At 47.1% G+C, this 16619-nt stretch overlaps 1 protein-coding gene across 2 annotated transcripts in view; it reads right to left on the bottom strand.

Annotated features, from left to right (window-relative positions):
• AFAP1L2 (actin filament associated protein 1 like 2) overlaps positions 1–16619 on the bottom strand; it is a 62602-nt gene that overhangs the window by 12267 nt on the left and 33716 nt on the right. For both annotated transcript variants that reach the window (XM_082764990.1, XM_082764991.1), the window contains exons 2-5: positions 12380–12508; positions 11762–11839; positions 7196–7287; positions 3538–3628 (exon numbers count right to left, since the gene is read on the bottom strand). In XM_082764990.1, the coding sequence (XP_082621116.1) occupies positions 3538–3628; positions 7196–7287; positions 11762–11839; positions 12380–12508 (390 nt within the window). The remainder of the gene's footprint in view (positions 1–3537; positions 3629–7195; positions 7288–11761; positions 11840–12379; positions 12509–16619) is intronic.

Below are 16619 nucleotides of genomic sequence, written 5' to 3'. Positions count from 1 at the left end.
GGACAAACCCTGCTTGGGTGACTTGTGCTAACACTGTAATTACCCCTAGAGCTCACTCCATCCCAAGGCAGACAGCTCGGGCACTTCAATACAAGGTCTTTGCCTACTGGCAGTTTCAGCTAAGACCAAAGTTTTATCCTCTTGTTGAAGTGGCATCGGTGGCAGCCTCCTAGATTCAGAAAATTAGACACCAACACACAGCAGAGATGCTCTGATGGCAAATTTTGAAAAAACAGAGTGTGTTTTTCCCCATTTCTTCTCTTACAAGGATTCAGAGCTATTCAACTCCCCTCCTCCAGTTCTGCTGAGATTTCCAGTCTCTCCTGTGCCAAAATAACACCTGCAAGATACTTTTGACCCAGACAGAATTATGAAACCAAACCACCCCAGAGGCTTTCCGCCATGCCCTTATCTAGACCCAGCTCTGCCTTCCTGTTTGGTCTTCCCACGGCTGCCCGGGCTGCCCATCGATACAGCGATGCAGGGAGCTCCGACCACCCTTCATGCACGTAACAGGCAGTGCCAGGGGGAAGCATTTCATCGCCTTGGCTAAACACAAGGTTTCAAAGAAAAATAATAATAAAGGAAAAGCACTTCAGGGTTAAAAGAATGCCATACCCATCGTTATTGTGGCATAAATAACACCCTCAGTAACCTGCAACCCTGGCCTGGGTCCAGCCGCAGCAAGCCTACCAAAAAGACCTGCACAGTCAAAAGCAAAGAGAAAGGGAAACAAAGAGAGAAAGCCACAGATAAGAAAATGCAAAGAACAAGGGCGACAGCCTGGCTCGGGTCCCACTCCCCCCTCTGCCGGTGAGGCTGCCCCATCCCCTGCATCAGCTTCCAACAGGGACAAGGGGCCTGGGGAGCTTGCAACCAGCCCCCTCCAGCAAGGGGATTCCCCTTCAGAAAGGATCATCATCATCAGAATTAAAACCAGCGAAGGCAGACGAGCTGGCTCAGTTGGAGTAATCGTTGCTCAGTCGGCAGTCACCAGTCACGTTGCCCCTTCCATTTTCACTCTGTCTCTTATCACAGCCTTCACTTATGCAAATACAGCAGAGGAAGGGAATGATAATGGTTTAACACCTCTCGGTCTGGGAGGAAAAGGAAGCAGCAGCACTTGCTGAAGCCGTACGGTGAAGGCAGAGGCATCCCCAGCGGAGACACAGGGATGATGACGATGAAAGAGGAACCCCAAGACCCAAGGGTCTCTCTCCTGCCCGTTTCATTTTAATTAGCTCACCCACGGTTTGTTACACTGTTTGCAGTCCCACCTCTGATGATGCACAAACCCTCTATCTCCTCAGCCCATCTGGAGGCTTGCTTTGATGTCCTTTCTTGGCAGCGCGCTCCCCAATTTTACTAGCGTTCCTATTTTTGTTTAATTTCGCTACGCCCATTTGTTTGGAGAGCCAAGGGTGTCTTCCAAGGCTCACGCTGTCAGCAACACCACGAGCAGCTTCCTGCTCTGCCAGCCTGCAGGGGTGAGCAGCGAGGTCTCAGGTGGGTGCTGGGGTCACACTTCAGCATACATGGCCAGAAGAGCCCTGGGCAAACCCATACGTGTTCCCATCACCCTTTAGCAATGCCAGCCACACTGAGATCTCCAAGCAGTTGCTGGCAATGAGCATCACTCCCTGTAAGCAGGTACTGCAGGGTGCTATTGCCTGTCTGTCCCTACTCCTCCTTCCCACTCACCCCAACGAGCCCCCTGACACACGAATTTACCAAAAAACAACAGAGATTCCCAGCAGCACAGCGCTCTCTCCCTTCCCACACAAATCCCCTTGAGAGGTACCTGCGTTGCAGCACGCAGGCGCTTTGTGCAGAAGGGACCTGCTGGGGCCTGCAGAGGGCACGGGTGGTACCGCATTCACGGGTGGTAAAGGCACCACACGCCGTGGCAGCGCTGTCTGGGCTTGCACATCCCATCTCTGCGCCCTTCTCGGGCTGGGATCTCTGCTCGTTGCTGCAATGCTGCACTTGGTGGTGCCTGGCATCACCGGCTGGGCTTGGAGACAAAAGGGTTTCACCTCGCTAGCTCCTGACACCCACCCCCTTCTCTTCCTGCTGCTCTTCTCCCTGCAGGCACCCAGGTCTGGCTTTTTCAGGACACCCTTGTTTAAAGCACACGCTGCAGCTGCACCCCATTAGCACCACACCACAGGGCCAAGGTCAGTGCCTGGTGCTTTCGCTCAGGGCAAGCTGCAGCGTGCTCTGCGTTTAGAGGTGTGAAACACCAAGCCTGCTGGTCAAACAGCTGCTAACAGCAGCTACAGACAGCACTGCCAGCCCACACAAACACCTTGTTTTGACAGTGCTCCCATCACATGGGGATCTTCTCTTCTACCACACTTGCAAGCTGTGATCTCTGGGTGCCTTAGGTCTCTAACTGGCCCTGCTGGGTGTATTTGCATCTCTGAGCAGCACTGAAAATGCTAAGCCTGAACGAGCTTGGGGACCCACACTGAGCTACGAGCTGCCTGGGTGTGTGAGGGGGACATGCTGCTGCAAGGTTGCCTGTATAAACCAGCCCAGGTGGCTTCAAGCAGGGCCACAGGAGTTTTACAGCCTGATATTGCACACTGGGGCTGTGGAGCGCTCAGCTTCTCTCATGGACAGCTCTGATTCAACAGCCAAGAGCTTCAATCCAAATCCCACTTTTATCCCTAGCTCTCACTTCTCTGCTTGCCTCAACTCCTCCTGCTCAGATCTACCCCATGCCACGTGCACAGCTGCACCCTGAATGATCTCCATCATTCAGACTCAAATGGCTCGTACAGCAACGACAAGATCGGCTGCTACCAGATCAGAGGGTGGTAATCTCTCATAAAGGGTAGTCCCAAAAAGAAGCACGCACGAATGTGTCTGCACAAACGAGAAGCCAGGAGCTCTGCCTGCCTGCAGCAGCCTCCCCCAGAGGGGGTGGGAGCACATGGTGATGGGCACCCGTGGCACTGCTGAGGACATTACCAGGACACGGGCGTGAGTGAGTGTGCACAGCGAATCCACGCCGTCCCCTCATACAATGGCTGGCTTTTAGAACAAGCTTACAAATAGTTTAACTACCCAAAGAGACAGAGCTGAGTAAATAGTCAATTATAAAACCTGTTACAGCAGCTAACAGGTCAGAGTCATCAATTTTGAGCCCCAAAGGGACGAACAGAGCAGCAGGACATAAATGCAAGCCACCACAGCTTCACCACTTCTGAATGGAAACCAGCATTTGACTAGAGCCCATCTTCCAGAAAACCGTCAAGACAATGAGAATCCACAATGACTTAAAATATTTTACAGTGATGTCATATTAACCCAGACCCACTACTTATTTCTAAGTAAACTTAAAATTGTGAGTAACTCATTCGACTTTTCTTTTCAGCTGGCATTAGACCTATAATATTACATGTGACCAGAATCAGAAGACAAAATCTGTCTCATAAGCTGTAAGAATTGTATGTTTTTAGTGTAACTTTCTCATAAACTTTAAGTCTTCCATCTCACACATAACCCCCCAGACAGTTAGCTGTGATATACCGTTTAGAGAGACGTCATATGGCTCGGCCTCTTCATAATATCCTTCTGGGGATTCGATCTTGGGGACCAGAGGTTGTTTTGTTTCAGGAATCTGCAGAATAAGTAAAAAAAAAAAAAAAAAAAAAAGAAGCATGATTTAAGGTAAAAACAGATGCTTGAAAACAATGGGTCATCCTTTCTGTAGCACTAAAACATATTCTAGGGTTTTTATGTAAACAAGCTAAGATGACAGGGAAGAAGAATTATTAGTCTGGTGAAGGTTTCCAGTTAAAGTAGAAAGTTCTCCGAAATTACTGCATAATTGCATCATAAATATTACTTTCTTTAATTTTGCTGAAAGCCCTGGAAGGATGGACTTGTACATTTCCCCATAAGCAGCAGCTCCAGCCCGTTGGCCTTATCATGAACTGGGACTTGTGCCTGCCACGCTGACCCCTCCCAGGCTGCTCCTCGGAAGGGGACGATCCTCTGAGCTACCGATCGCCTTCACAGGGAAGCAGCAGGGTGGACACTTGGTGCAATTCTGGCTTTACACTCGAAAGCACAGCCTGAGCACCCACGGGTCATATCTCTAAGTCTGGCAGATAGCAAACCATTGGCTAAAAATCTCTGTTTCAGGAAATATTAGGAATCTTTAATTGTGCTCTGAGCAAAAAAATAAAATAAAATAAAAATGAAGGAAATGGATAAACAACACTGATGGAAAATAAGTCTTTGAAAGGAGTCCAAGTGTGGAAAATCCCTGTGGTGCCTGCCAAACCCCTCCCTAAACACAAGCAAAGGCAGGCAGGAAAAACAGTGCCTCGATCCTTTAGAAATACCAACACATGACAAAAAAAAAAAAAAAAAAAAAAAAGGAGGGAAGCTAAGAAACAACCTTTTTACTTCTCAAATAATTCACATGGCTGTTGAACGTGGTACAGCAGAGCCGGAGATAACAGTCGGATGGGCCCTTATCTTACACTCTTCCCAAAACACTCTCCCATCACAACCCAAAGCAGCACCCCCTGTTCCCCAGCGAGGTTTCCCCTCTCCTCGCCCAGGCCATAGCACCCCCAGCCATCTGACAGCGCTATGCTCCAGCTCACACCGCTCCCGCTGCCTTCTGGCCGAGACAGGACATTCAGGGCATGAGGGTAAAACCCCACGCCTCCCAGGAGGGCAGGCAGAAGAGCCGGCCTCTCCCTGCAGACACAACATTGAAGGTCATGGATCATGCATGGTCCTTCATGCTGGACCACGGTAATTGCTCCAGGTGGTCTTGAGCATCACGGCATAGTCTAAGGGAGGTTAATTCCCTTTGCAGGTCACGCCAGCACCATCAAATGGAGGTTCAAATATGTTCCTTCTGCCCTGGTTACCAAAGGGTGCTGCTGCCCAAAAGCAGATAGGAAGCTTTGAAGGAAAAGATTTTCTGGCTAACTGCCCTTGATAAGAGATGCCACTGAGCCCATGGGAGTTAGGTACCCTGCCCATGCTCCCACACGGGTGAGCTGCACACTTGTCACCGTTTCAGGTGTCTTGGATGAAGGCACCTCCTGACACGGGACTGCCAGCTGCTGTGAGCAGGCTCTGAGCTTGCTTCCCATGGCCACACAGGACATGCTGTCAGAAAACACTTGCCTCCAAACACTTCGAGGTTTAGGAACTTGTCCTAATGTGTTAAATTAAAGAAACAAGAACAACCAGTCCAAAGCTTTCCTTAATCCCTTCCCCGGCCCGGAGTATGTCTGTAATTGTCATCTGCGGTGGCCTTGTGCGTGTAGCCAGCTCACATTGTGTTATGACCATAAACAAATTGCCTACACAAAGAAGGGCTGTGGGTTTTCTGACACTATCCCAGGAGTGTCAGGGAAAGGGTGGGGGGAAGGGGCTGCTCTGTTTTGCTTCCTACAGACAATGGAATCCAACGGGGAATAGGTGGGACTGAGCCTCAGCTGCCCCAGAAGTCGGTTTTTTTTTTTTCCTTTTTTTTTTTTTTTTTCCCCCCCAAAGACGTGGAGTTGTTTTGTCTTTATCTGAAATCAAAGAGCATATGCTGCTGCGTTATCTCAGCCAGGCTGGCCCTCGCAGCACATTTGTCTCTTGCATTACGACACAGCGGAGCACGCAAACAAAACCATCTTGGGAGTCCGTGCCCGCGCCCTGCCACCTCCTGGGCAGGCAGCTGCAAGAAGAGGCAGAGCACAGAGAGCTGCCAGGGCTACTGGAGGATGGAAGGACCCTGACACCTGAGCTATAGCCCGTGGGACTTAGTGCTTCAAGGCTACTTTGGGACAAAACCAAAGAAATGAGTAGGACCCAGCTGGATCACCCTCTGTTGCCACAGTTCTTGAAATATTAAGTATCTCTGAGTGCTCAGATCTCTTTGCAGCCAACGGCTCGCTGATACTTCTCGGATGCTTACAGCGAGGAAGCACCTGACTGCTTTATGTGAGTGAGGTTAGCTCCACCAGCAAGCAAAGGTAGCTCCCAGCACAGGCAGCTGGCCTGCGAGCACAGCCTAACCTTGTCAGCTACTGTTGAAAACTGCTTTTCCTAATTTCCTCATTTAATTTTTCAATTCCCCTGTCAGAAAGATGTAGCACTCTTTAGAACCACCCCATAACACTTGACACAGCACCAGATGCTCAGGACAGGAGCTCCCAGGGGAGGCCAGCAAATATCAGCAGATCAGCTGGTGGCATCCCAGGGGCTTACCCGGGAACGGCAGTGAGCTGAGCTGTTTGGGGAAAATGCTTGAGGTGCTGGATTCCTTGGGGTCTTCCTACAAAAGTAGTCCCTGCAGTAAGTAGCTAGCTCTGCTATTCCTTTTCCCAAGACAATATATGTAAAAAAAAAATGTTTTTAATTTTCTGGATTTTCTTTGAAGTGGCTTTTCAAAATTCATCATCAACCAGCTACCAGGGTAGGGAAGAGGCCACCCCACTGGAGCAGTGGCCTCTCCTGCCCAGCTTGCAGATGCAGATGAGCAGGAGATGTCCTGCTAAAGCACACAGCCTGTCCTGGGCTGAAGTCCTGGGGCCTCCACCCATGGCCAGGGAAGGGGCAGGTTCTCTGGGGTCACGGATGCACCATCCTGCCCTCCTCCGTGTCCCCTCCACATACACTCCCTGCCCTCCTTTCCTTTCACATCCCCAAATCCCAGCTGCTGCAATTCCCACGTCAGACCAACAACAGAACAGCCACAATCTCTCGAGGACAGCCGGGCCGGCTTTCTGGCATGGGGACAAAATCCCACTGGAAGCTGACCATGTAAAACTGTACCCTCGCAAGATTTACAGCTCTCCTATGGATGGATCCAAAGGAATGTTCTTTTGTAGTTTTTTGAAGCAAGCCCTCAGCAAGCTGGAGCACAGTGCCTGGGGTCTTGCACCTCTGAGCATCAAAAGCAGTGAGAAAATGGGCTCTGTGGGGCTGTACAGACCCATGTTGCCTTTTCCAACCACTTTTCCCCCGGCCTGGGGCAGGAAACTAATACACTGGGGAGACCCTAGTTGATTTTGTGTATATTTATACATATAGAGAGATTTATTAAAGTTCTGTCCATTTGGCTGTGCTGCACACTGTGTAATAAAAGTGGCCCCGAAGCCTTCAGGGGCTGATGTCCCCAGCCTGAGGGTTGGGCAGTGAACAGCGGAGGTTTTGTAACACCTACCTTCGGAGGGGGCAGCTCTGGCAGGCTCTTCTGAGGAGGGGATGAATGCAGTCCCAGGTCTCCATTGGTCAAGGAGGTTCTCCCATCCAGTGCTGCAAGCCAGAAACACAATTATATCGATGACATGTGGCATTTCCCAGCAAACGGCTACCCGGGAGGTGCAGGAACAGCGAGGTGCTATTTTGGTAGGAAGCAGAATGATAATTACAGGCAGCACTGCGGGGTGACCATGTCACTTCGGGCTAAGTTCAGGACTGTGGCACTAGGAGACCCAGCAAAAGAACCTGCCTCTGCCTTTTGGGCATGTTTTTTTCCTTCTGGAAGGAAAACTGTGAAGCCCAGACCCATTGGGTTGGGCTGGGCTGCACAACAGTTCAAAGCCAGCCAAGAACAGTAATTTAATTGCTATTGAATCTACCAGCTGAGGAAGAGATGCTCTTGAAGCAGCAGAAGCCAAACATGTGAAAGGGCATATGGCAGCAGAACTGCTCCAGGCAGTCAGCCTCTGCCTCTGGAAAGTCAGATTTTCCAAGCAGCTGAATGCAGAGTGATTCAGTAGCTGGGGGACATACGGAAAGCTCAGAAAACTTGTGTGCAGTCCCTCTTCCCCACCACAGAACTCCTGGGTGGCCTCAATCAAGTCCCCTGATCCCACGACCTCCAAGACAGAGAAATGCATTAATGCTCAGGAACAAGTGGGAGCCAGGCACCCGCCAGCCAAAAAATTAAGGACGTTGAAGGCATTATTCTGTGCGGTGGGGGAAGTCCCCTTTCACACAGTGTCTCTTAGCAAATACTCTGGGAAGAATGAGGCTAAGATGCCCAGATATTGCAGGTCCCGTAGATTAAGCAAGGGAATTAGGTCCAAAATCTGCACTGAGCTGGTGCTCTGGGCCCTGTAGTCACCTGCTAGTGCTGCAGCCACGCTCCTCAGGCATACACAGAAACCACCACAGCTCGTGCAATGCCCAGCAGCAGTTAGCACTGTGCTCAAAAGGCACTGGCATGAACTTTGCTGCATACTTCTGGGTTTCAAAAATAGAAGCTGGAAACCACATTACTTTGTTCCAGTCTGGGGCTCGGAAGCCACAATGATAATTCTGCCCCAGGCTGCAGCGAGCTCGCGGCCAGATGGTGCAGGAAAGCAAAACACATCTCGCAAGTCAAATTGCTTTCTCTTAGGTCTCCTGGTCATCAGCACCAGCCAGCTATCGTGGACGCTCACGGACTGATGGACACCAAATGTACCGCACAACTAGGACTGAGGGATGCCCTGTGAGGTTCCAGGTGAGAGTAAAGCAGCACAGGAAGGGGACCTCAGCCTCGGTCCTCACCCTGCTGGAGACCAGCCCCTTCCTGTGGACACAAGCCCACATGCTCCAGCTGAGGAACACAGCAGGATGCAATGGAGCTTTGATTTTCAGGCTCTGCACAGAAAGAACAACCTCCTCTAACCTTCTTCCTGACAGGACTCCTGGGGGATGTTTTGGGGTTTTCTGTTCTGAGGTTTCAAAGGGTACCTATCGCTGTGCCCAGCTGCCAGCAAGGGGGAACTGTGACTGATATGCTCGGTTCCTACACTGGAAACAAGTCTTGCTCAGGCTTATGAACCCCAACAGGCCTCCATGTGACAGCGCCTTGAACAGGGCAGCTCATTCATAATAGAGCACCTGGTGAGTGCTCACAGCCGTGACCACAAACAAAGTAGGTACAGCCCTAGAGCAGGTGGCCATTGAAATTCCTCATGGGGAAATAACGAATCACATCACAGGTTGAGAGCAATTCGATAAGAATTTGAAGTCTAACTACAAGCCAATCCATTTATCTTACACAAATAGCATCAGAGAAAGCCTAATTTGAGCTCTCCCTGCTGAAGCAGAGGGCTGCATGGCATCCCGTTGGGCAGGGATGTCTCTCAAGTTTACTCCAAGAGATCCTTACTAACTACACTTGTTGATGAGTGGAGCTTCAATTTTTAAAGATACTTGATTTTTGTTAAGATTAAGCAATTTAATATGCAGTAGACCACTCACTGTGACTCTTATCATCATAACAAATTAATGATATCGATCTACTTACCATAATAAACCAAACTGACATCCCTGCCCATGATGGGGGGTAGGACTAGATGATCTTTAAGGTCCTTTACAACCCAAGCCATGCTATGATTCTATGAAATTGCTGCTATACCATTAAAACCATCTATGAGTTGGATATATTCTGCGACAGGAACCTGCACCTAGTGTATGCTCTTGGTATGGAGAGTCCACGCGTGTGCTGTACCTACCCCTTCCTTCTCCTGCTACAGCCAGTAGTGCATTTAGAAGGAAAGGAAGAAAAAATAGGCAAAACACCAGCTAAAATTCACATTGGTACTAACTGTTTGTTATTTATCTGTGCTTTCTGCTCTTTGTGAAAGTGAATCACTGGTGATATTTGGGATAAAGATGACAGGGTGCACCACAAGGAGCCCTACACTGTGCATCAGGCCCACCTCCCCAAATCCTGCATCCCTTGCTCTCTCTGGTGACTTTCAGAAGACAGCATTCAGCTTTCGAAAGAATGCCATGGACTTGCAGGGTAGAAACTTGCTGTATATCTCAAATAAATGAAATCAAGCAAATGATGGTGCTGTGCCTTCTTCACTCATTGCAGTGAATTCAACTTCTGTACCATAAAGTGGTATCTCAAAAGAAGAGTACAGTTCAGCTTAAATTCTTACTGATGGAACTGGAAGCAGATACAGTGAGCAGTGAAATATGTCATTTATTTGGGTTTTGTTTTTATAGAAACTGCATTTTTATGGAGTTTAGAGGCTGGTGTATTATCACGTCAAGAAGCATTTCACCCTGTGCTGCTAGAGCACACCCAAGGTGGTGAGTAAAACCTGCAGGGGATGAGAGGTCCCATTGACCTCAGCCACAGGAGTGTGGTCACCACATCCCACCAAAGGACTGTGATGAAACACAAAGCTGCAGCAGATAAAGAGGATAAAGGGAGCTGCATAATCCCTTGGGGATCTACATCACGCTCCCTAGCACCTGTGGGTACTACAGCCCCTTCCACCTGCTAAGCCTGAACCTGCAGGTCCCCCCACTGACCGAGCACGCACAGACCTCTCCATGCCGTGACAGAGACAGGCTCAGGGCTGTACACCCAGATGCAGCTATGGCTAAGATCCCACACATGTGTCTGACTGACTGCATTTCCAAATAACCCAGAAGTTTTACTTGGAATAAGGAAGTTGCTGAAAACACAGAAAGCGAGAAACACCAGGTCCCACAGGGAGGGACTGAGTGGCTAGGCTCACAGCCCTGATCAGGAAAAGTCTGAAATAAAAGAAGCAACTCTAAAAATAAATTGTCTGAAATAAATTGTCCCTGAGTTTCAGCATGGTCAATAAGTGCAAGCCTTGTTTTATCCACCTAAACAAGAACTTATATAAAGAGGTATTTCTGTTGCCACTCAGCTACTGGGAGCTACCAGGAGGCTGTGCAATCCTGTTATGGAGCATTACAGCATTACCCAGAGGACCCTGTCCGGGGATCATGTTGAGGCTGCATGCGTAATCCGGGAGGGCATCCTGTCTCCCTGGGTATTTAAAATTAATCTAAATTCAGCTGCAGGTAGTTTTTTTTTGTTTGTTTGTTTGTTTTTTTTTTTGTTACTTTTGTTGTTTATGTTTTTTCAAACCAAACCAAAACCAAAACTAAGCAACCAAACCAACTACACAAACAAACAAGAAAAAGAAAAACACATACAAAAAAACACAACTGAAAACAGAGCTGGCCTAACTACTGAAGGATCAGCAAGTCAACAGCAGGCTGCACTGAGGCGTCCTCTTGTTTACTTGGACTGAAAACTTTGGGGCTGGGTTTGCCTCTGACTACAAGTGCTTTAAGAAGATGCGTGTCAGCAGTAATTCACTCCACACAATTATCAAAAACAGCCTTTGTGATGAACTTCAAAGAGCACGTCTACTTTTAAAGAATTATGGTCTTTGACACGCTACAAATTTGAAACTTGGGAAATCTAAATTAGAAATTAATGAGGTTTGATTTCTTGGCTTGTACCCTGCAGAACTCAAGGAACCCCCAGGAGACAAAGCTGCTCTGCCCATGCAGCTGGTGCAGACCGTGCCTGGGAGCTCACTTCACTAGGTTGTGACAACTCGGACCCTATGGGCTACTGCAAAGCGACATACGAAAGAGAACTTGCTTTCAGGGGCTCAAAAAGGTGAAGTGACTTATTTCATGGCCAAAGGAAACACAACAGTTTCCTTAAATATTTCAGGCACTGGAATTGCAAGCCTTAGAAGGCAACGTTTTAATCCCAAAATAATGCCCTCCAAAGTGCTACTTCCAGGAATAACTTCAGTGTTGGCAAGGACCACGATTTCCAAAGGAATGTAATGAAAATGGCAACCCTTCCTCACCATCAACTGCTTCAGCTCTCAGAGCTGCCAGAGAGACCACCACCGGTCTCAGGAAAGAAAGGCTCTAGTAGCCACATGAACCCTCACCACCCTGTTAGGTATGAGGCACCCAGCAATCTTCAATTCCCTACCTTTGTCTTGTTTCTCCTGGTCACCCTGCTGTTTGTTGACAGTCACTTTGTTCATGTAAATATATTCTTCATCGCCACCTGCAACCAAAGGGAAAAGCGAAGCCTTTATCCACCCTCTGCTTTCCCATTGCTCATTTTTTCACAAAGACAGATGTAAGAAGTGGCTTTGCTGAGTGCACGTGGGGGACAGCATGTTTGTTGAGGCAATGTGCAGAAAAAAAAAAAAAAAAAAGAAAGAAAACCAATAATAAAAAGCAGAAAAAATAAATGCTGTATAGCCAGGAAATTCCGTAAGTTAAAATTTCTACTTAAACACTAACTTAGGCAAACAGTACATCCTGTGTATCTTACAAAGTGGATTAAATAAACTTAAGGTTTAATAAGGAAAACAGAAAGGATCAGGAATCTTGGGAATCCTTTGCTTGTAAAGCTGGACACATAACTAGAGTAATTTTACATAAACAATTAGAGGTCACTGAAAAAATAATCTGTTTCATTTTCTCCTTTTAATTTTCTCGTCTCCCCTCCCTGCCAACCTCCAAGAAAATGGTGCTTCAAGACCCCATAGGGGTTCCCACGTGAGCCCACCACCCCATCTTCAGCTCTCCCTGCCCGTACCGCTGGTCTTGGTGTACACCCGCAGCAGGTCGGAGAGGAAGCTCTTCTTCACAAGAGCGGTGCTGCTCAAGTTCTCCTTGTCCAGGATCCTCAGAAAATCTTCCAGTTCATTGAGCAGCTGCTCGAGAGCTACGGCAGAAACAGAGACAACTGTTAGCAAAGCAGTTTGGTGGCATTTCAAGAGGACAAACATTGATTGTTTTCCATTTTTCTCCATTTTTTCTGCTCAGGAATAATTCATACTTACTTTTCTAGCTTGAACCCTCCCTCTATTTTTTATAAGAAAGCTCCAAATTCCATTAGCTTGTTCATAAACCACTAAAATCCCAGGTAAACACCTACACTTCCTTCTACAGGACCTTTTGCTCAAGATGACAAAAGCCTAGAGGGATTTTGAGCAATAGGGCTGGGACTATACAAAAGCAGCTAGCAAGATCTTGCCACTTGAATCCCCAAACATAATTGAAACATCACTGCAATTAGTCTATCAAAGACCTTGCTTTTTGGTTCCTATTTTCAGGCATGCTCCTTATTTCTCCATAACAATTCGAAACCATCCACATGCTATGTGCCAAATATTCATCTCCACTCAAAAAAATAAAGGAAAAAAAGAAAAGGAAAAAAAAAAAGAAAAGGACATCGAAAATCCATGATTCAGTAACTTCTCAAGCCATCTTGCTTAGGTGCTGACCAGTGCTGTGTGTACCATGTGGAACTGAAGATAAACCCAAGGCTGAGCAGCATCCCAGCCAGCCTTCAGGAAAACCTGCTGCACCAATACCATCCCTTCACACCCGCAGCAATAGGTTTGTTTTCCTTCTGAGGAGCTGCTGCTCAGCTCTGCCACTGACAAGGCTCATGCTAAAGCAACAGGCGTTTAATTGCTTGCTTTTGTTTGCTCTGAAATTTATCATGGGCTAATTAGCAGCGGTGGCAGGAGCCTGCTCCGCAGAGGAAATAACAGGGTGTTATGTGGAGAGAGGAAGCGCAGCACAAGAATGACAGCGTGTGGGAAAAGTAGGGAAAAAACAACTTTGGCTCTTCCTCTGGCTGGGAGGCTCCCTGCTTACTTCCCTCCATCGCTCCCTGATGCCAACGACCTGCAGGGAAGGTGATGGAAGGCTGAAAAGCTTGGGTTTAGCACTGCCAGGCTGCGGATCCTTCGCACGCCATCAAGGAATGTGGGGCTGTGATGTGTGGGTTATTTAACTGGGGCAATGTGCCCTTCCCTTTACTTGCAGCAGTTTCCTGCTTCATGTTCCCACGTGAATCACAGTGCACAGCAGTGAACTAGAAAAGTGTTAATGTTTCAGTTCTGCAGGGCAAAGCATACATATTGACCCTAAGTGCTACCACCTCCAGTCTCATAACCAATATTTGTGCAGGAAAGAGCCGTCACCTTCTTACTGCCCTGTCTTTACCCAGCTGCTGACCCTTCCTCAGGTGAATACTTGTTAGAAGAGGGAAAAATAAAGCATAAATTACTCTACACTGTGAAGCTTTGTGTTGTTAGCCATTAATTCAAAATCATGCTACTGCTCTCAAACTGTATTAACCTTCACTAGCCTGACTCTAAAACAGTCTCACAAGTCCAGATCAACTGATAATAGCTCTGGATGAAACTGCTAAATTCTAGCACTTCACACTTCATTTTATAACCTCTATATCCAATTAATTCTCTTCCGGTCTTATTTAGGACCAGTATGAAATAAAAACTGCCTGTACCACGATGCATTAACTTGAATGCTTTTGTTGGCTGCTTGTTTGCCCAGATATAACCCACTGCTAACTAGAAAAAGTAAAAATGATTTCAAGAAACAATAGCATTTTTCATAAGCTACAATGAAACAGGTAGCATTTGGTGACAATATCAGATGTCATTGATAAGCGTCACTTAGCAATGAACTGTGAGCATTTTGTGTCAAACACGCTTGTAACCTGCTTCTCTCAAACGTCAAGGAACCTGCTTCTCCTAAGTTTAAGGAAACTCCACTGGGGCAAATCCCAGTCTTATATACCCCCCTCATCCATTACAATGGTGCGCTTCCAAAAACCTGAACTGAGGTTGGTACTGGCTGAAGTCAGGCCTAAACGTATGTTCCTATTCATTTGTCCTAGGAACAGGACATTTGTGTGTACCAAAAGAAACAGCTCAAAAAAACACTTAATCTTAATTTGAATCTTCAGAAGTGGGTCAGCTCCCCCAGCTGCCTGCGCAGCAGTCACGATACTGCATTTGCAGGGAAGGGGGGATAATTCCCTCCTCCACCCCCATGACTGCAGAAAATGCCTTTATTCTTCTCCCAGGCATCCACAGCTAGCATACACACAGGACCCGGCTCTTGTGAATAACACAGCCCATACAGTAGGTTACATTTTCCAGCCCACCAAAGCTGAATTCAGGCTTCCAGTGACTCAAAGCAACTCATTTAGGATGTGATCCTGGGGCCACCGAGGTCAGTGGAAAGACTCTGTCAGACTTCAAGGGATTCAGCCTTTAGGGACTCAAGAGAGATTCATTTTGCTCTTCTTCAGCAAGAAGCAGCATATAAACCATCTGCTTCTATAAAAGTTTCTCTTTCATCTCAGCTGGACATTCCCTATCCAAACCTGATACCTGCAAAAATAAACCACCATTGAAATGAATGTGACCATTCATTCTCTCATATCAGAAGAAGAACAAGCTAAAACTCATCAGAGTGATGAATGTGAGAAAGAAGAAGGATGAATAAGAAGGAGCTCTATAAGATCCTCTCTGCAAGCAAGAATCACAGCAGGTCACAGCAGGTCAATAGGATTAAAAACAGTTGAGAGCCCATGTATGTCAAACCATCTCAGGATCTGGAATGCTGGAAACCACTGCTTGACCTCAGCTAAAGACCTGTCATGCTGTGGTGATGAAATATTGAACATACTCATGGCAGAACCAGGTTGGTGGTTATCCAAAGCAGCCTGAAACAAATGGCTCTCCCTCCGAGCTGCATTGTTTTGCTCTCCTTATTTTAGCAGTTTAGAACTAAGAGCATATAAAGCCAGACTCTGCATGGCAGTAGCTACAGATGCAAGGAACACAATTGCAAAATCAAAAGCTGTGCGCAGCAGAATGAGATGTCAGAAGTAGACAGAAGCCGGAGTCACAAGGCAGTGCAATTCTCAAAGATGACTTTGAGAAACCTCCTTGCACATCTGTATTGCTCTTCTCAACTCCCATAGCACTTCATTGTAACCCCCAAGTACAATGTGACCCTTCTAGTAATCCTTCTACCTGTCTACCTCTATCAGAAGGACTACCTCAAATAAATATTTCCATGTCAAAAATTCCACCTTATTTATGAAAAACAGATCACCTCTAAGGCTAAGAACAGAGAAAGCAATGCCCAGAAGAATTAAAAGATTTAGCCACGGTCACTGTGGAAACCCCTACTGAAGCCAGTCCTTCCAAGCCCCAGGACAGGATACTCCATCTCCTTACAAATTTTGGCCAAAAATATGGAGTACATTAGATAGCAAAACACAGCTCATACATGTATCATGCTCTTCTTCATGGCCACAGGCATCAGTCATTGAATACAACCATAAGGATTTCTCAGTATGAGATGAAGAGAGCAGTCAATGCACGGAATTTGACTGATTTCAGTGATGACTGTCACCAAAAGTACAATATTTTAAAATACACACAAATCTCACATCTTTGCTGGTGTAGGAAGACTTGCAGAGTGGGGGCTACAACCAGAACCACCACCTCCTCCTACATGATCTTAAATGGAAGGTGAGGGATGTTCTCCCTTCTTTTACTCCAAGACAGTGAAACCCTTTTTACAGAAACTCCTGGGCAGCCCTCTGACCACAGAAGATGCTCTCTGTATGAAGGTTCGAAATTCGGTTGCAGCAATAAGCAAAGAATTACTTGAAACACAACTGATCTGTTTCGACGTCAATTCAGTGGCAGTCAGAGAGCGCTGAAAAGGGCTTCTTTTGGCTCTCTTCTATGGCCTTTCTTTGCAGACAAAGTCCCTTGCATTGCAGCAGTATCTGTCCTAGTTCATGTGAAGCTAGAGCCAAAAATGCAGCAGCTTGCAAAGCTTCCATTGAGGAAGCACATTCCTCGCAACGGAGCTGCCAATTTTGCCTGACACCAAGGTCACTGAAAGGTAAATGACCATAAAACTAGATTATAAAAGCCATTCCTTCCAATAACCACTGATCTTTGTCATTTTGCTACAATAACAACCTACGTCTA

This window comes from Aythya marila (genome assembly GCF_965140915.1).
Source record: "Aythya marila genome assembly, chromosome: 7".
NCBI classification, from domain to species: Eukaryota; Metazoa; Chordata; class Aves; order Anseriformes; family Anatidae; genus Aythya; species Aythya marila.
The sequence above is the reverse complement of the archived record's forward strand: the minus strand, read 5'-3'. Positions and strand labels throughout refer to the sequence as shown.